General features: G+C 59.5%; 2 protein-coding genes across 4 annotated transcripts in view; both read left to right on the top strand.

Annotated features, from left to right (window-relative positions):
* Positions 1 to 3,862, top strand: part of LOC111155857 (family with sequence similarity 178 member B) — an 86,787-nt gene extending 82,925 nt beyond the window's left edge. Inside the window, exons 14-16 of the mRNA XM_022516275.1 lie at positions 1,828 to 1,905; positions 2,215 to 2,367; positions 3,833 to 3,862. Coding sequence (XP_022371983.1) covers positions 1,828 to 1,905; positions 2,215 to 2,367; positions 3,833 to 3,862 — 261 coding nt within the window. The remainder of the gene's footprint in view (positions 1 to 1,827; positions 1,906 to 2,214; positions 2,368 to 3,832) is intronic.
* A 5,499-nt stretch (positions 3,863 to 9,361) lies between these two features.
* LOC111155865 (semaphorin 4C) lies at positions 9,362 to 18,520 on the top strand. Of its 3 annotated transcripts, none has more exons than XM_022516303.1 (15): positions 9,362 to 9,402; positions 11,481 to 11,621; positions 13,146 to 13,294; positions 13,647 to 13,709; positions 13,888 to 13,986; positions 14,086 to 14,182; positions 14,325 to 14,441; positions 14,536 to 14,687; positions 14,775 to 14,950; positions 15,281 to 15,425; positions 15,538 to 15,760; positions 15,894 to 16,006; positions 16,956 to 17,113; positions 17,202 to 17,269; positions 17,358 to 18,520. In XM_022516303.1, the coding sequence occupies exons 2-15, from the start codon at positions 11,513 to 11,515 to the stop codon at positions 18,185 to 18,187; spliced, it is 2,499 nt and encodes an 832-aa protein (XP_022372011.1). In that variant the 5' UTR covers positions 9,362 to 9,402; positions 11,481 to 11,512; the 3' UTR covers positions 18,188 to 18,520. The 3 variants fall into 3 exon arrangements, with proteins under 3 accessions (XP_022372011.1, XP_022372012.1, XP_022372010.1); XM_022516304.1 differs by lacking the exon at positions 9,362 to 9,402 and adding an exon at positions 11,006 to 11,338; XM_022516302.1 differs by lacking the exon at positions 9,362 to 9,402 and having other exon boundaries at positions 11,006 to 11,621.
* Positions 18,521 to 19,047: the final 527 nt, after the last annotated feature.

The raw sequence follows: 19,047 nt of genomic DNA, 5'->3' as shown, positions 1-19,047 counted from the left end.
GTATTTGTTGACCAAACGACTGCCTTCCTGAAGTATCTTTTTCTAACGTCTAAGTGTTTGTGGCTCTGTCTTAGTCAAGGAACAATGTCTGGCACACAGGCCTGTGCCTGCTTTATGGGGGCGGTGGGGGCGGCGGGAGCCTTTTGCCAGGGCTGCAGACTGAGAAGGAGTTCTGAATGCTGTGGGCCTCCTCAAGGCGAGGCCAGGCTGGGGAAGGGGAGCCTGGGGGGAAGCAGCAGCTTGCCAGCCCAGATGGGGGATGCAGGCCTAGGCAGCGGCAGGACCCCGCAGGGGCAGCTGGCTCGGAACCTGGGTCTCGCCCCACCTGGGGCGGCCCTGCTTGGAGGCTCGCTGGTGGTCCCCAGGGCTTTGCACACTGTCTTCTCCCAGCCTTCGGTGTGTGCGGTGTTGCCCAACCTGGCCAGGCTCTGGGGTCAGGCCCCCCCGTGAGCCTCAGCTATGGTGCTGAAGAACAGTTTGGGTCCTGGGCAAGACGGGTGCTGCCGGGGTAGAGCGGTGGGTAGGGTCCCTTCTCAGGATTTTTGCATTGTGGTATTTTGAGTTCAAGAAGATAGTACTCCAGGGACAGCTGGGTGGCTTGGTGGGTTAAGGGTCTGCCTTCCAATCAGGTCCTGGGGTCCAGGTGGTTGGGCTCCCTGCTCAGTGGGGAGTCTGCTTCTCCCTCTCCCTCTGCCACTCCCCCTGCTTGTGCTCTCTCTTGGTCAAACAAATAGATGGAATCTTTAAAACAAACAAACAAACAAGACAGTCCTCCAGAGTACCGTGTCTGATGCCCTCAAAAATGGTTCTGGCTTCTGCCTTCACAAGGTCTGTGCAGAGTGGTGCTGCTGTTTCTGGATGAGACGGGCAGGGGAGGTAGGGGCACAAGGGAGTCTTGGGCTGGTTCTGAACTCCAGCCTTGTTGTTACCAGGCCCTGCCGACCTTCTCCGGAGCTTGCCTTTCTCATCCCAGCTCAGCCTCAGAGCTAGTTATCTGCAACGGGCGCAACAGTGGGGGTGTTTCCTGGCCCCCTCCCTGCCTTAGACGTAGGAGTCTAAAGGGCACCGGGCGACAGGCACTTTTGAGTGGAGGAGTTCAGACTGCCAGGAGCAGGCTGTCTTTCATGGCAGAAGCCACGCCTGTCTTTGAGGGTGCTCCCCTCCCTGTGCCTCTCTTTGTCTGGATAGCCCCAGAAAAGAGTGGGTGCCGACGGAGTCCAGGGGCACCCTGGGATCCAACCATTCCCTGAGCCAATGGAATTGGCCTTTGTCCTGTCTGTACCCCTCAGAATGTCGAGGGGGCAAGAGCAAGGGTATGAGCCAGAAGGTAAGTGTACAGATGCTGAACTGAAGCCATCTCCTGTCTGCCTCTCCCCTCTTCGCTGGCCTCCTTGGGTCAATATGGTCTGACTGTCCACACAAGGGGTGTCCTGCTGACCCAGGAGGCCATGTCCCCTCCTTAGAGAATAGTGGCACCTGCCACGGGTGCCTCAGGGAATAGAGCAGGACCACAGACCCTGTGCAGAGGGGAGAGTGGACAGGCCCTTCTCCCCAGCAGGCTTTCTCTTTGGGCCTCTGGGACAGGCCTGAGGGACAGGATGGGTTTCTGGATGGCAGAGGTTTCTTCTTCTTCTGAATAAAAGAAGGACAATCATCCATCGGAGGGAGGGTTCTGAGCCAGGGGGTCCACAGCCCTCCATTAGGATACCTCCCTAGAGACTGTGCCTGGAAGCCCCAGCAGTGGGCTGAGTCCCCACCCCAGGCCTGCAAGCATGGAGTCTGGAGGTGACGGACTGAGGAGAGCCTATCTCTCTGTGCTCTTTCCAGGCCTGCTACTTATGCCACAGCCTGCTGACGCTGGCCGGAGTGGTGGTCAGCTGCCAGGACATTACTCCAGAACAGTGGGTGAGTCTCCCAAGAGGCCGAGATGGAGGCCAGCCCACTGTTGGGAGCTGCAAAGAGTGGGAGACTCTGAAAGAGTGGGAGGCTCTGAAAGAAGTGGGCCTAGGGGAGCCAGGCTCCCTCCTCCTCCCAGCGTCCCACAGGGCATTCCCAGGGTACCCTGACCCGACCTCCCAGTGGCTGCCCTGTTCCTCTTCAGAGCAGTCATTCAAATGCATCCCTCTTTCTCTGATTTCTTGCCCCCTCCTCCCGTTCTGTGGAGGGGCCTGGCCTATGTAACACCCTCTCCATGCACTCCCCCCACCCCTGCAGGGGGAGCTGCAGCTGCTGTGCATGCAACTGGACCGTCACATCAGCACCCATATCCGGGAGAGCCCCCAGGCCATGCACCGGACCAGACTCAAGGACTTGGCAGCCCAGACCTATATTCGCTGGCAGGAGCTGCTGGCCCACTGCCAGCCCCAGGTGGCACCCCCTCTGGGCCCTAGACTTGGGAGGGGAGGGAAGTGGTCAGGCAGGCTGACCAGAGCTGGCAGCGTATCCACCCCCATGGCAGCTCCTGACTGGCAGGTGGGTAGAGATGCCTCAGAGGACCTTCACCATGGTCACCGAGAAGCCAAGCCCCATGCAGGGATGTAGTAAGGGGAAGACAGAGAGGCCAACTCCTGGCCAAATGCAAAGAAAAACTTTGCCCTGGAGAGGAGGAGCAGTAAGCAGCGCCAGGACGGGGCACCTTAGGCACCAGCTTTTCCCCCTCTGAGCGCTTGCCTTGTGGGCCTGAGGCTGGCCTCCTGCTCCTACTCCTACTCTCAGCCTGCCCTGGCCCCTCCCAATTTCAGGAGCAACAAGCTCCATGCCCCTGATTTTTGTCAGGCTCTCTTAGGGAATAATATTCATAGCTCATACATATTGAACAAAGATCCACTTTCTCCACAAAACAAGATAACCCCCATGAGACAGGTACTATTACCATCCCATTTTATAGATGAGCAAGCTGACCAGAGTCACTGAGAAGTTAAATAGCTTGCCCCATCCCGAAAGCAGTGTGTAAATGTCAGAGCCAGGGCAGAAATCCAGTCCGACTCCCAAGCCTGCAGACTTTCGTTTTTTTTTTTTAAGATTTTATTTATTTGAGAGAGAGAGCATGAGCAGGTAGGGGGAGAGGGAGAAGCAGGCTCCTCGCCAAGCAGAGAGCCCAACATGGGGCTAGATCTCAGGACCCTGGGATCATGACCTGAGCCGAAGGCAGCCGCTTAACCGACTGAGCCACCCAGGTGCCCCTCAAGCCTGCAGACTTAAGCAGTCCAAGCCCCGCTCAGATAGCATCTCTTCTGGCCTCTGTCCCTCTGACAAACAGTGTCAGCTGCCTTGGGGGCTCTTCTCTCCCCCAACCCTGATGAAGACAGGCTGGGTCTGGTGAGCATCTCTCCTCCCATCCTCCCTCAGCTCCCAACATCTCTATCCTCTGACTTCTCTGCTCATCCTTCCTCCTGTAACCTCTGACTTGGGGCTGACACATTGACCACAGGCTGTGGCTTGGGTCTCAGATTTCGCAAGTCTCTGAGAAAGCTGGAGAGCAGACCTCACCCTCAATCCCCGAGGAACTAGATCACACTAGTCTCTGGTGGGAAACAGCGTGTTTGTCATGAAAAAAAAAGGAAAAGTGCTTTGTGGCCTGGCCACGTCAGGGGGCAGGCCCCACCTTCCTGTCACACTGCTCTGGGCCTTCAGGCCATGAGTAGAGGGCACCCAGACAGAGCACCCATGTGCTGTGCTCAAGTGGCCTGTTGACCTGCCATGTCCTCTCCTGGATGGGGAGCCACAGGACTTTTGTAGCTCAACACCTGGCACAAGGAGGCCTGTATTGGGTGTTGACGCTGGACAGTCAGCCGGTCCCAGGGCCATCACATTGTTTTCTTCCTTGCTACAGGCCCAGTACTTCAGCCCCTGGAAAGACTAAAAGAGCAGGGCACAGCTGGTCCCCAGCTCTTGGCTCTGGCTGGAAGTGAATGGGGCTCAAGCAACAGGAGGAAGCGAAGAACAGAGGCCAGAGGAGGGCCAGTATGATGAAGTGAGAGCCTGCTTCCACACTGCCCCTGACCCCCACCGGGCAATGGATATGTCTCCTTGCCTGGCCCACCCCTCAGCCCTCCTTCCCTCCCAGCTGTCTCCTCTGCCCCAAGGCCTTTGTCTCCACTCTCTGGTTTCCCAGGGCCTCCTGGGCCCTCCCCACCGTCCTTCCTCCCTCTGTCACTAATGTGAGCTTTCTTTGTGCACACTAAAGTCTTATTTCAGCATCGGTGGTTTAGAAAATTTCCTTCAATCCCTGTCCTGAGGGCTCTTGCCCAGGGTCCAGTTTCCTGACATCTCTCCACTGGGACTGCGCTGAGTTCCCACCTCTGACAGTCATGTGACTGGTCCTTTTAGGCTCCTCCCCCTGTCCCAGAAGGCTGTTTGTAAATCCTGGGGGAAGTTATTCCTGTCAGAAACACACAGGCAGGAGGGCTAGGGAGCATGGGTTTGGACCTGGTCTGGGACCAAATCCCCCCCCCACCCCTTACTCACTGCCCTCTCCAGGGACAGTCCACAGACTGAGCTGGTGGGTCAGGAGTGTAATTACACTTAATTCAGTTTATTGTTGAGTTCTGAAATCAACTCCACAGACTTAGAAGTGGGGAATGGGAGATGGATGGTAGGGGCCAAAAGACAAGCTGGATACTGCTGTTGCTTTCCCTCAGCCTTACCCTTGCTCTGATTCTTAAGGAAGTGCTGGATGTCTTTGACCCACCCCCCCCTTGAGAAGCAAATGGGCCCTGAGCAAGCCGGCGAGATCCTTGGGTATGCTCATTCTCTGTCTACTCCTCCAACCCCAAGAATCCATTTTAGCATCAGGTTGGGAGAGGGTTTTGCAGGGTCCATAAGACATGGAAATAGCAGAGGATCACCCCTACACCCCTGGCCCGTGCCCATTCATCAGCTCAAGCTGAGCGTGTGCCGACAGCTTCACCATGGCTGGTGCTTACGACTTTCTCTGTTGATGTGCCCCTTTCCCTTTTTCTTTTATGCCACAGGGGCAGGGCAGGCTAACTAGGAGAAAGACTCCCCCCACATAAAGGACCTTCAGGGCAAGTGGCTCAATTTGCAGACCTGAAGGGTAGCCCATCACTTCCTGGGCCTGTCTTATTTATTTGTTTGCTTGTTTTGTTTTACTTAAGTAGGCTCCACATCCAGCGTGGAGCCCAACTCAGGGCTTGAACTCATGACCCTGAGATCAAGACCTGAGCCAAGATCAAGAGTTGGATGCTTGGGGCGCCTGGGTGGCTCAGTGGGTTGGGCCTCTGCCTTCAGCTCGGGTCATGATCTCGGGGTCCTGGGATCGAGCCCCGCATCGGGCTCTCTGCTCAGCGGGGAGCCTGCTTCCCTTCCCCTCTCTCTGTCTGCCTCTCTGCCTACTTGTGATCTCTGTCAAATAAATAAATAAAAATTAAAAAAAAAAAAAAAAAGAGTTGGATGCTTAACCTACTGAGCCACCCAGGTGCCCCCCTGGGGCTGTTTTAGACACAGCTGCCTCCCTCACCCAGGCTGGGACCTGGGGCATCTATAATTCAGAGGGCCTGAGCACACAGCCGAGCGTCTGCGTGCCATACCGGTCGTCGCCCTGCCATGCTCCCTTTGCCAAGTGACAGGTGGAAGAAGTCCTTGGCCAGGGTGACTTGGATGCCCAGGTGACTTGACCGAGAGTTCTGGTTTCTGTTCCTGGCCACATCACAGGGCCCCCTGGCCGGGGCACCACGGAGGCCCGAGCAGCATCAGGTAGGCCTGAGATGGTCTGATAAAAGTGAAGGCTCTGGTGAGGCAGCCTCCTTCGTGTCCCTCCAGGCTGCTTCTGACACTGTACATCCTGACAGCTAATCCTCAGCTCTTCGGTTTGCTCTGGAAACCTGGAAATCACCTTTGAAATTTCCCCTCTTTGTTCTCACTGCCAAGGGCAGAGAGGGAAAGGCCTAAGAGGCTGAACTGGGGAGTTTCCAATTCTCGAAGCTGCCCCTACCTGGCTCTGAGAAAGAGATCATGCTGTCTATCAGCACAGATACCCGGGGCCTTTCTCCCCAGTCCTGGTCCTTGAGCACTGAGCCCTCCTCCCCTGTTCCCCAAACACACTTGTCCCCAAGGGGAAAACAGATACCAAGGAGAAAAAAGGTGTTGGTGACTACTCAGTCCCTCCAGAGATCTAGCGGTAACCTGAGCAGAGGGGTATGCTTCAAGGTCACCCAAGGGCGTCCCATATCCCCTGGGACATGTAATGGGCCCTCACTGGAACTGGCTGGAGGCTGACCAGATCTTCTAAAACCAGTCTGGGACCAGTTAGAGACTCAGTCTCCTCCAGGCCAAGAATTCCACAGTGCTGCTGGCGACTTCACCACTTGCCCTTTCCAGATCCTTAATCCCCTGGGAAAAGGCTGAGGGATATCCTGATTGAAGGCCCTGGAAACGCAGCATCCGGGGCTGTGATGACGGATGTTTTCCGGCTTCCTTTTGGTGATGGTGGCAGAGAGGGGCTGGGAAGGGAAAGGCTTCCCAGGTGGACAGCTTTGATAACTCTCTTCTAGGAGGAAGTAGAGGAAGTCCTTTTCCTATGTCCCCACTCACCTCAGTCCCCAGCCCTCCAAAAGATCCCTGAAGGGTGGCTGACCCAGGCTTTCTCATTTCCCCCTCTGTGAGCTAACAACAGCTCTCAGATCCTTTGGAAGTGGGCCAGGAAGTGCTCACTGGAGAACCCCAGTGTGAACCCTGGGCTCCACTCTGGTCTGAAAGCTGCCTTGCAAGAGCTAGTGGTAAGGAGCTCAAGTGAGGGACACCATGGCACATGACCAGTGTGTGGGGGAGGGACTGGGAGGTTGACTTTCAGGCAAGACTCCTGGACCCATCTGTAGGGACTGAGCTGAGTCTGAGCTGAGCTGCCAGTGGATCCTTGGAGAAACTCAGAAGGCATTTAGCATATGTGGGCTTTCCTTGACTTGGCCACAAGCAGATGAGCAAGAGGGCCTGTCAGGGCCTAAGGCTTGAAGCATGGGTACTTTAAATAGAATATGCCAGACAGGCCCTAGGGAGACATGACAGGTACAAGAGACTTTCCTTCTTTTTTTTTTTTTTTCTTAATTTAAAACCCAGGAATGTTCATTTTTGACCGGTTGTACTTTTATTAAAAAGTATGAATCATGAGCAAGTAGTCATGCAGGAAACTTTATCCTCTGCCCACCCACCCATGGAAAAGGCCAGTGCTGGAAATTAACAGCAGGAAATGAGTGAAGGTAGAAAAGGGGAGTGGGGTGGGGAGCTGCAGCCTTATCTTTGAGGAGCATTGGGGAGGGAAGGGCTCCCCGAGTCTGCTAGCAGGAACAGAGAAGCCTGCCATAACGTACAGAAGACTGTCCCTGCCAGTGAAACCAAACCACCTTTTGAAACTTTCCACTGGGGCGTCTTGCAGGTGGAGCTCTGCCTGGTGGGGGTGGGAGCAGAGGTGAGGAAAAACAGCAGGAAACGAGCTGTTTCGGGCTTAAAGGTTGTCCAGATGCACTCTGACTTGGTGGAAAGACAGGACTGGGAGTCCCAAGACCTGATTTAACATCCTGACCTTGCTAAGTATCTACGTTACTTTGAGCAGGTTGCTTCATCCTTCTGAGACTCATTTTTATCTCCAAAATCAGAGACAAGGATACCTGCCGTTTGAACGGTGGTCAGGGTGGATGATGTGAGGAAATGTATGTGAAGGCAGGTGGCTAAGTGTAAAGCACAGAACAGATATGAGTGCTATCTGCATATCAGTTCACCTCCACTCAAAAAAAGACTCAGGGTCTAACCTGGAGGAGGCGTCACCCCCAACTCCCTCCCAGCCAGCAGAGGCAGAGCCTTCCCTGCCCACCCCATGCTAACTGTTAAGGCTTGCCCTCTATCTCCAGCATCTCCAAGACCATGGCTTTTTTTTTTTTTTTTTTTTTTGCCTAGTGGAAAGGAGCTGGGAAATATGGCTTTGGCCAGTGCAGGAGAAGGGCCCTTTATGTGTACCAGCAAAGACCCAATTGTTACTGAATCCAAACTGGGCTGCTTTTCCCAATTATCTCCACTACTCTTCTGGTCTCCATTTTTAGATGCCAAGTTTTAACTCAGAACAAAAGCTCCTGTCGGGACTGATTTATAATGCAGATTTGCTGACGCGGCCCTCCAGTGTTCCTCTCCTCCAGGACTGCGCCCGCTTAAAGTCCCCACCAAAGCCTTGGGGCTCCAGTGTCTTTACCTCTGTCCTTTGCCCCTAGCCAAGAGGAGGCATCTGTGTCTGGGTGCCGATGGGGCGGCTTCCCTGGGGTTTGTCCACTTGTCCAGCTCTGAGGACCAGCTGGCAAGGTCCACGCCAGCACCACACCAGCGGAGCAGGCCAGAGCTACAAGTGACTTCTAGGAGCTGCTGTGGGCGGAGGCAGGCGGTTCTTAAAGGTGGTAGCTCTCCAGCGCGCCTTCCCCTCAGCTGCTTTCATCTGAACATTAGGGCTCATGTCACTTGTTACTCAGCCTTCTGGCATCAGAAGGACTAGTTTCTTGGGGGCAGGCTCTGTGCAACAGGAGTCTCCCGGAGGGCTGTCTTCCCGGGGAGCTAGCTGGGCAAGGGCGCTGCTGTCCCTCTGTGTGGAGCGTGAAAAACAAGGAGCAGACTCTCCGGAGATTAGTGGGTCTAACTGGTTGGTAAGACCCGTTCCAGTCTGACTGCGGGGGCCAGCTGGTGTTGGGGCCAAGAAACGAAGCAGAATTTCGGGCCAAAAGACCCATTCTGGTCTGCCCCAAAAAGGAGCCTCGATTTCCCCGGCACCCCTCCCTCGGATACTCGCCCCGAAGGGGCTTGCCCGCGTTGGTTCCAGTAACTGCTGGGAGCTCCTCGGCCCCATTCCCGAGCCCAGCCGCCCAGCCGCCCAGCCTTGGGGGACACTTCGGAAAGACCGGGTGAGTCCGATCCCCCCAAGGCAATGCCCGGAGTCCCTCCCTCGCCCCACCTCCCCTCACTTGTGGCGTAGACCGCGACTCCGAGGCGCGGGGCGGCAGGGCGCGGGGAGGGGCAGGGGTCCGAGTCCGCGGGCGGGGAGCCGGCGCGGAGCGGGGGGTGGGGGGGGCGGGCCGGCGGGTCGCGGCGGGTCGCAGCCCCCTCCTGGGCCGGACCTCGCGTCCCGCCCCCGGCCTCCGCTCGACACCCCCCCACCCCGCCTGACGTCAGGGGGGAGGGGGCGGAGAGCGGCGGCAGCGCTGGTGAAAGACCCGGCGCCCGGCGCGGTGGCGCGGGGAGCCCGAGCCCAGGGGCACCGAGGAGAACCGGGACCGAGGGGCGGTGGCAGAGGGGACAGCGGAGGAGGGCGGGCGGGCGCGCGCAGGCGGGCGGAGGCGCGCGGGTAGGGGCGGACCGTGATCCGAGCCGAACGCGAGGGCGGCGCCCAGGGATTCAAGCCGTAAAGAAGAGGTGAGTGAGGCCAGGCTTGCGCGGGGCGGGAGCACCAGGGCTACGGGGCCGCTGCTTTGTCCCCCGACTCGCGCAGGAGCCGCCGCATGCGCGAGGGACAGGGTCTGGGGGCGCACGGAGGGCTAGCGGCGGGGACAGCAGGCGGTCCGAGATTCTTCCTGCGCTCCCCGCGGGCTGGCCGGCGGGGGCTCGGGACCCGGGCAAGCAGTGCCCGCAGCCATAGCGTCCCGAGGCGCGCACTGGTCTAGGAGAGCGGGGCTACGCGGAGCGGGGGTCCCCTGTGCTGTCGGGTCGGCGGCCAGCATCCTCTCCCAGGCCCCCGAACTGCCCCCGGCTCCCCCACCGCCGACGGAAAGTTTGGGGCGGGCTTGGACTGAGGCCGATGTTGTGGGATCGGATTTCCCTGCCGCGGCCCCCCGCCCGCCCGACCGCTCCGCTGGGGAGGCGGGTTGTCCTGGAAAGCCAAGCTCCCGACCCAAGCCTGGCCGCCCAGCCCCTGACGGAAGCGCCCGCCCTGCAGCCGCGGAAGCGCCGTTCGCGCCCGGCGGCTCGCGGTGGGCTAGGGTAGGGGGGCGCACCGCTTGGGCCCCGCGCTCCTCCAGCCCCCACCCCACCGGCTGCTCCTGCTTCCCCGCCCTGAGAGGAGCTGGGGGTGGGGGCATCGCCGTGCTGGCCGATTCTCGGAGCGCGCCGTGGGGTCCGGCCCGAGCCTTGGGTAAGGGGCAGAGGGAGGGCTGGGGGTGTGTTGGGGGGACGGAGGAGGGAGGGGTGAACGTGTGCCTAGCCCCCCCCCGCCCGCCCTTCTAGTGCTGGGATACTGGGCCGACAGGGGGCGTCCGCCGGCCAGGCTCGCCACGCTCCCTGCGCCTCCGCTTTGTTTGCATTCAAATCCCGGGAGCTGGGGGAGGGGAGAATCTGGGGTGAGTGGGTGACCAAGGACGAGATCTTGGCGGGGACCCTTTGTTTTGGGGTGAGCAGGTCCCCAGCTTCTGTGTCTCTGTGCCCGGCACTGGAGGGCTGGGGCACTGGCAATTAATGTAGGTGGCTTGCCCAGGCCGGGGTCCCAGGGCGCAATCCCTGAGTTGGGAAGGTTCGTCAGACCCGGGGGGCGGGGGAGCGCAGCAGGCGCCGGCCCTGCACCGGGCGTCCCCGGCGGTCGGAGAGGAACCCCTCGCGCTCCCCACCCGCCCCTCTACTCCCCCCCCCACCCCCTCCTGAGAGCTTCGCCGGGATCGATCCCTGATTAGACCGGAGCCGGCTCTGTTGTCCCGCCGCCCCAAAGCGTGAGGGCTAGTGTCTCCTAGGAGGCTGTGCAAGGAACAGGATGAGGCCCTGGTCATTTCCACGCCCATCCCACCCACTTCCTGCCTCCCGTCTTGAGCAACAAAGGGGCCTCGGGAAGCTGGGCCCCTTCGGCTCCCGGCCCCACTTCGGCCCTGATGATTTGGAATCAGGGTTTGGGGCTCTGCCTGACTATTGTCTGGGGGGAGGGGAGAGGCTGGGGCCGGGACCCCCCGCAGGGCTGGCTCCATCAGGTCCCCTCCCGGAGCAGGGGAGGGGTTGGGGGAGGGGGGCTTCTGCAACCGCCCACCCACTGTATGCCCCTTTACCCAGCCAAGGGGTTTGCGTGCCAAAAGATCTTGGGGCTGGCCGGAGCCCGAGTGGGGGCAGGTCCTGCTCCCAGAGGTTATTTTAAGAAATCCTCAAATCTGTCAGGCCTGAATGTGGGGGAAGGAGTCCCCTTTTAATTTCTTAAACAACTTCCTGTTGGGAGGGAGTGGGTGAGGGCCTGGAGGCCAGAAAAGGTTTCTTGGAGTGTCCAACCCTCCAGCTGACTCAGCTCCTCCCCTCCCCTCTGGGGTTCCCACCTCCTTTGGAATCTGTGGGGGCTGAGGCCAGGTGTTGGGGGGAACCAAGTCTCAGCTTCAAGGATTGGGTAAGGAGGGAACCCAGGAGGCTCCTGGGGAGGCTGATCAGGTCATATGTCCTGTCAGTGCCTCCCGGCTTGGGCTTGTGTGGGCCCCCTTCCGGTCTGTTTTCTCTGGCTGTGATTCTGACCCTTTCTTTTCCCCCTGCAGGGCAGCTGGCCTGGAGCTTAGAGGCATTTGCCATGGCCCCACACTGGGCTGTCTGGCTGCTGGCAGTGGGGCTGTGTGGCCTGGGCATTGGGGCTGAGATGTGGTGGAACCTGGTGCCCCGGAAGACCGTATCTTCTGGGGGTGAGTGACTGAAGTCCTGAGGAGGAAGACCAGTGTGGGGAGGGGAGGCCAGGAGGGACTGCAGCAGGGAGAGGAGCAATTGCCTCTAGATATGCCAGCTTTATTCTGCTCTCGGGCTCAAAGCCTACAGGTGACACAGCTGTCCAAGAAATGGGAGTGAGTGGCCCCAGGGACCCAGAACTGGTAGTCCTGGGATATCTCTTCTTCAGGTGATTAGGACTTGGCTGCCCCTGTTATGCAAGGAAGAGAGACCCTTCTCTTCTGTATCATTCTCCCCATGCCTTAATTCTGGAACTAGCACTTGCACTGAGAGCCCACTGAGAGAAAACAGAGCCCGGATAGGCATAAGGCAAAGAGTGTCATCACCCCCCTCCCCAAAGTCCTCCTAGCTTTTTGCCCCCAGGAGCCCCCTTATCAACCATAATACATCCCCTCTGCTACCTTGACACTTGTGCCCTCTGGTGGCTCTGGATGTGTTTACGCACGTGCTCGTGATGGGGGGACGGCAGACCTGACAGCCCTTTGATAGCCTTTTGCACACGCACACACCTGTATTAAGAGGTGATGTCAGGTGTTTGTATCATCAGTGCACTCTGGGGACCTGGGATGAGCTCACCTCCCACAGGCTCCACTCTGCTGCTAATGAAGCCCTCCCTTGCCAGCCTGTGTCTGGCTCCAAAGGCTCAGGCTGGTTTAGGGGGACCCTGAGGACAGGTCAGCAGCTATTTGGGGGCTGATGTAGGAATTCTCTGTCATAGTGTCGTAGTGTCATAGTGCCTTGCGTGGTGAATAGTAACAGGGCTTCGGTGCCTTCTCTGGTCCCAGGCCTCTGGTTCCCCTGACCACCCTGGCCTGGCCTTCCAGCCCCAGTTCAGTCTCCCTCATTCCCACCTGTCCCAGTGGCCAGCCATGTTTGGATCTCTGGCAGCCTGGATTTGGGTCCCGCTGAACTGAAGAGTGTCCTCAGGCAAGCAGTGCTTAAAACTTCAACTTTAGTACTCTCTGCTGTGCCAAATCCCGGACTGGGGCCTGGCCGGAGCCTGGTGTACGCAGCTGGTAGCAGGCAGCAAAGAAGGAAGCAGTAGCAGAGGAAGCAGGGAGGGGGAAGAGCCCAGTTCTGTAGCCAGAGGTGCTGTTGACCCTGAGAGTGAGGGCCATCAGTCTGATGGCTTCCTCTGGCCGGAAGCTGTGGCTGAGATATCCTTCCTTCCTCCTCACCAGCCCAGATTTGCTGCCTCCCAGGCTGGGAAAGGCCAGGGAGGCTTGGAGGGAGCTGTCAGAGCCAAAAGGCTATTAGAGAAGGCTCTTTATTGCCGGTCAAGGTGCTTAGCTGGCATCCGCTTGTGGGGTGCTAGCTGTAATGCGGGGCAGCAGGGGTGATTAGGCCCAGGAGACCACTGTACAGAGGAAGGCTGATACTGTGGGGAAGAGGATGCCTGGAGCCCCGGGAAGGCCTCTGCCCATTCACCACCCTGCTCACTCCCTCTCTTGTCTCCCCGCCACCCCCGCTTCTTCGCCCTGCAGAGTTGGCTGCAGTAGTCCGGCGGTTCTCCCAAACGGGCATCCAGGACTTCCTGACGTTGACCCTGACTGAGCAGACAGGGCTTCTGTACGTGGGGGCCCGGGAGGCCCTGTTTGCCTTCAGTGTGGAGGCTCTGGAGCTGCAAGGAGCGGTGAGAGGTGGGGGAGTGGGAGGCACACAGGTGTGGGGAGAGTGGCAGGACCCAAAGGGGCTTAACCTGATGAAGCTGTCCCCTCAGCCCTGTTCTTCCCTGTGGAAATCTTGCCCAGTTTCCATTCCCACCCTTCTAGCAGAGCAGACATGCTGCTTTCCCTCCTCTGCAGCTTTGCGGCAGTCTGGGGCTTCTGTTCTCTGTTGAAATAAACTCCCGGACAATGGGAACTGTTTACGCTCCCTTGTGGTGTCGCCATGTAGCTGCCCCGAGCCATGCCTGTGGCAGATACTCAGGGCACGTGCTCAGTGGCTACTTGGGATGTTGATGTCTCCCCCCACCCCCTTCCCAGATCTCATGGGAAGCACCTGCTGAGAAGAAGGCCGAGTGCATCCAGAAAGGGAAGAGTAACCAGGTGGGTGCTCAGGATACGGCCAGGAGAGCCAGAACCACCCCCCCATAATTCTGTTGGCCAGGCCTGCTGTTGTCCCCCACCTCCACCCTCTCCCTTTGTTCCAGACAAAGGGAGGGGTCCTTGTGTCAACCATGTCTCATGTTCTCATAACTCTGAGTGAACCCCTTTCTCCCCCCAGACGGAATGTTTCAACTTCATCCGCTTCCTGCAGCCCTACAACACATCCCACCTGTACGTCTGCGGGACCTATGCCTTCCAGCCCAAGTGCACCTACATCGTGAGTGCTGCTTTCTCCCCTCAGCCCCCATCCTCGCCCTACTCTGGGACCCCCCCCCCAACCCCGGGCACTTCCGCATTGTCTCTTCCCTGCCCCTAGGACATGCTCACCTTCACTTTGGAGCGTGGAGAATTTGAGGATGGGAAGGGGAAGTGTCCCTATGACCCAGCTAAGGGCCACACCGGCCTCCTTGTGGGTGAGTGGCTGTCCCCACGGCAGGCTGGGGGAGTATCCTACCCCAACCCCCACCCCCCCGCCTGCCATCTCATTGTGGATCTGTGTGGCCTGAATGAAGTTTCATGTCACTTCTGGCCTGCCTGATCCGCTGTCTTCCGTAGATGGCGAGCTGTACTCGGCCACGCTCAACAACTTCCTGGGTACAGAGCCAGTTATCCTGCGCAACATGGGGCCTCACCACTCCATGAAGACAGAGTACCTGGCCTTCTGGCTCAACGGTGAGCCCCGAGGAGCTTGCTTGGGGCCCGGGGGGAGCCATGGGTGAGAGGCCCTGCAGCACCCGCCCTGCTAACCCTCCTCCCCTTCCCATAGAACCTCATTTTGTAGGCTCTGCCTACATCCCAGAGAGCGTGGGCAGCTTCACAGGGGACGATGACAAGGTCTACTTCTTCTTCAGCGAGCGGGCAGTGGAGTATGACTGCTATGCAGAGCAGGTGGTGGCTCGGGTGGCCCGTGTCTGCAAGGTACGGAATCCTGTGGTGAGTGGGGAGCCCCGGGAGGCCTGGTGGCTGAGCGGGCCTGCCCAGCAGTGTCCCCTTGCTATCTGCCAGGGGGACATGGGGGGCGCGCGGACCTTGCAGAGGAAGTGGACCACGTTCCTGAAGGCAAGGCTGGTGTGCTCGGCCCCGGACTGGCAGCTCTACTTCAATCAGCTGCAGGCCCTGCATACCCTGCGAGATGCCTCTTGGCACAACACCACCTTCTTTGGGGTTTTTCGGGCGCGATGGTGAGTTGGCTGGGAACCCAGGGGGGCGGGGGGGGGGGGGGGTTGCCCAGGAGGGATGGTTGGGGATGCAGGCCACTGGGTAAAGGCTTAAGTGGTCCGCTGACCAGAAGGCAAGGAGGATGTTGGGCATCTGCCCCTCTCCAAGTCCCCCCTCCCCCCGGGAAGGTGTGCAGTGCCCTTGCTCCTGCGGTAGGTTAGAGCCAACGTGACATTGCACACAGCCCCGACTGCTTTGTGTGTGGGGAGGGGGCTACCTTCCGGTCCATGCCATGAGGTGGGGTAAAGTGGACACCACACCTCACCCTTGGGTTCCCTCCTTTGCTATGACAGGGGCGATGTGGACTTGTCAGCAGTCTGTGAGTACCAGCTGGAAGAGATCCAGAGGGTATTTGAGGGTCCCTACAAGGAGTACCGTGAGCAAGCCCAGAAGTGGGGCCGCTATACCGACCCCGTCCCCAGCCCACGGCCTGGCTCAGTGAGTCCTCCGGGATGGGGATGGGCTCCTGCCCTCAGCCGCTGTAGCTCTCCACCATGCTGACAGCTCTCCCCTCCTTCCCCCCTGCCCCCGCCCCGCCCCCACTCCCCAGTGCATCAACAACTGGCACCGACGCCACGGCTACACCAGTTCTCTGGAGCTGCCGGACAACACCCTCAACTTCATCAAGAAGCACCCACTGATGGAGGAGCAGGTAGGGCCCCGGTGGGGCCGGCCCCTGCTCGTGAAGAAGGACACCAACTTCACCCATCTGGTGGCTGACCGGGTCACAGGGCTTGACGCAGCCACCTATACGGTGCTGTTCATTGGCACAGGTAGGCACCTGGGGAGGCGGGTGTGGCTGCTGGAAACTGGGTAAAGGCCTGTGTGTGTCGGGGTGGGGAGATCTAGAGATGCCCCAGGGGCCCCATGCCCTCGTTCATGCCTGTCCTCCCCAACCACCCACAGGAGATGGCTGGCTGCTCAAGGCCGTGAGCCTGGGCCCCTGGGTCCACCTGATCGAGGAGCTGCAGGTGTTTGACCAGGAGCCTGTGGAAAGCTTGGTCCTGTCCCAGAGCAAGGTAGTAATCAGGCCCTATCCACCACTGTCGCAACACCTTCCCCCATCTTTGGCTTGGCCAGGACAGGGCTGGCGAGGCACTAGAACACACCTTGCTTAGCTTGGGGCGAGTTCCAGGAAACGAGCGCGCTAACGGAATCTCTGCTTGGCGGCTCGCGGGCATTATATATAGCCAGGTCCCCGTGGGGCAGTGTTCCCAGAATTGGGCCTTGGCAGTGGCTCACCACGCTTCCGTCAGACCCCTTGAGGTTGTGCTGTGACTCTGTGACCTACAGCCTCTTCTCTATGGTGCTGCGGTGGTCGGGGCCCCTGGGGCTCATGCTGCCCTCATGCTGCTGGCTGTCTTTGTGCCCCCCCCCCCCCAGGTCCAGCCCAGCCCGGTCCTGGCCCTCCACCCCCTTTGCTGTTTGCCTGAAGTGCTGCTTGCACCTACCCTTCCTTCTGGCTGGTTTGTGACTCCCGTGAACTTTCACGTGCTCGCCCTTGACCAACTGTTGGGGCTCAGATTGTTCCCCAGAACGTGGAATAATGGCGGAAAGAAAGTCCGTGGTTGAAGAAACACACAGATTGGCAGTGAGCATTCAAACAGAGGAAAACACCTTATGCTATGCCCGTGCTATTGTGAGGACTGATGGGCCTAGCGGAAAACAGGCTTCCTGCACTATTTATACTGCACTGAAGCGTGTGTGTGTGAGAGATTATATTCCTCAGCCTCGCACTTCCACTGTTCCGGTCTAAGAAGGTCATGTCTCTAAGGTGCTTAGGATTGTGTCTGGCTTGTAGTAAGCCTTGGGTGTGTTCTTCGGTCCTTCGATTTCCCTCCTCAGAGTTTAGCACTGCACCCTTCCTCCTCGGGCCCCTTTGCCCTCGTGCTCCCACGCAGCCGTTGGAGCTGCCCCCCAGGCCATGTACCCCCCGGCTGAGCCTCCTGCACCCCGCTTCTCTTGCAGAAACTGCTCTTTGCGGGCTCCCGCTCTCAGCTGGTCCAGCTGCCCCTGGCTGACTGCGCAAAGTACCGCTCCTGTGCCGACTGCGTCCTCGCTCGGGATCCCTACTGTGCCTGGAGCGTCAACACCAGCCGCTGTGTGGCCGTGGGTGGCCCCTCGGGGTGAGTGGGGCTCGGCACGTGCTGGGACCGGGGTGGGAGCCGGGGTGGTCGGAGCCCTAGTGCCCATGGATCCTGTTTCCCCAACCAGGTCCTTGCTGATCCAGCATGTGACGGTCTTGGACACCTCAAGCATTTGTAACCGTGGCAATAAAAAAGGTGAGCTGCCTTTTTTCTCCCTCTCCCCAGTAGGATGGGCCCCGGGTTTCCTGTGCTAACTCTGCTCACTCTCTCTCTACTACTGCAGTCAGGCTCACACCCAAAAACATCACCGTGGTGGCGGGCACAGACCTGGTGCTGCCCTGCCGCCTCTCTTCCAACTTGGCCCACGCCCGCTGGACCTTCGGGGGCCGGGACCTCCCCGCGGAACAGCCCGGCTCCTTCCTCTATGACGCCCGCCTGCAGGCCCTGGTCGTGATGGCTGCCCAGCCCCGCCACGCCGGCGCCTACCATTGCTTTTCGGAGGAGCAGGGGGCGCGGCTGGCTGCTGAAGGCTACCTGGTGGCCGTGGTGGCCGGCCCATCGGTGACCCTGGAGGCTCGGGCGCCCTTGGAAAACCTGGGGCTGGTGTGGCTGGCTGTGGTGGCCCTGGGGGCCGTGTGTCTGGTCCTGCTGCTGCTTGTTCTGTCGCTGCGCCGGCGGCTGCGGGAGGAGCTGGAGAAGGGTGCCAAGGCGGCAGAGAGGACCCTGGTGTACCCCCTGGAGCTGCCCAAGGAGCCCACCAGTCCCCCCTTCAGGCCTGGCCCGGAGACTGACGAGAAGCTCTGGGATCCCGTTGGCTACTACTACTCGGACGGCTCCCTCAAGATTGTGCCTGGACACGCGCGGTGCCAGCCCGGGGGCGGGCCCCCTTCTCCACCTCCTGGCATCCCCGGCCAGCCCCTGCCTTCTCCGACCCGGCTTCACCTGGGGGGTGGGCGGAACTCAAATGCCAATGGCTACGTGCGCTTACAGCTGGGAGGGGAGGACCGCGGTGGGCTGGGGCACCCACTGCCCGAGCTGGCTGACGAACTGAGGCGCAAGCTACAGCAGCGTCAGCCACTGCCGGACTCCAATCCCGAGGAGTCCTCCGTATGAGGGGCCCCACCGCCTCACAGGGGCAGCGTGGGACGCGCGGCTCCTCCGTTTTTGCACAGGCACCAGCTACCTCAGGGACATGGCGCGGGCACCGGCTCGGACTGGGGCAGACCCTGCCCCGCACCCACCCGGCCATGAGGACCTGCTCCGCTCAGCACGGGCACTGCCACTTGGTGTGGCTCACCAGGGCACCCGCCTCCCAGAAGGCATCTTCCTCCTCTCTGTGAGGGGCTGTGAATCACGGACACATGGGACCCCAGCCACCAAAACGTTTCAGGCAGAAGTTGGAGATGTGGGTGTGTTTGTATCTAGGTGTATGTGTATGTGGGTGTGTGCATGTGGGTGTGACCTAGTCTTCTTGTTTCTCTGTGTGTATGTGTGTGCGTATGAGGTAGTTTTCCTTTTTCTGTCCAGTCTTCCCTTGGCCTGGGGTCCTCCTGGTGAGTCATTGGAGCTATGAAGGGGAAGGGGTCGTATCACTTTGCCTCTCCTACCCCCATCTGTCCCCCGTGGGGGTCAGTGATGTACATAATGGGGGTGGGCTGGGCAGGGTGCTGTGCCCCTTTTGGGAAGTCCAGAGCTCTGGGGTGGGCCTGGTCCTGCTCCTAGGGCTGTGAATGTTTTCAGGGTGGGGGGAGGGAGATGGATTCTCCTGTGTGTTTGGGGCAAGGGTGGGAGGGGCCTCCCACTTGGCCCTGGGGTTCAGTGGTATTTTATACTTGTCCTCCCTTATTGGGCTGGGAAAGGTTGTGTGGGGGGAGGGGGAGGGAGGAGGAGGGGAGAGGAGAGAGGGTGGGCATGCTGTGGATATTGCATATCCTCTCCCAGCCCTAGGAGGAGGGCTCCTAACAGTGTAACTT

This window comes from Enhydra lutris, unplaced genomic scaffold, assembly GCF_002288905.1.
Source record: "Enhydra lutris kenyoni isolate GAN:26980312 unplaced genomic scaffold, ASM228890v2 scaffoldscaffold44, whole genome shotgun sequence".
NCBI classification, from domain to species: Eukaryota; Metazoa; Chordata; class Mammalia; order Carnivora; family Mustelidae; genus Enhydra; species Enhydra lutris.
This window is presented reverse-complemented; position numbering and strand designations above follow the sequence as displayed.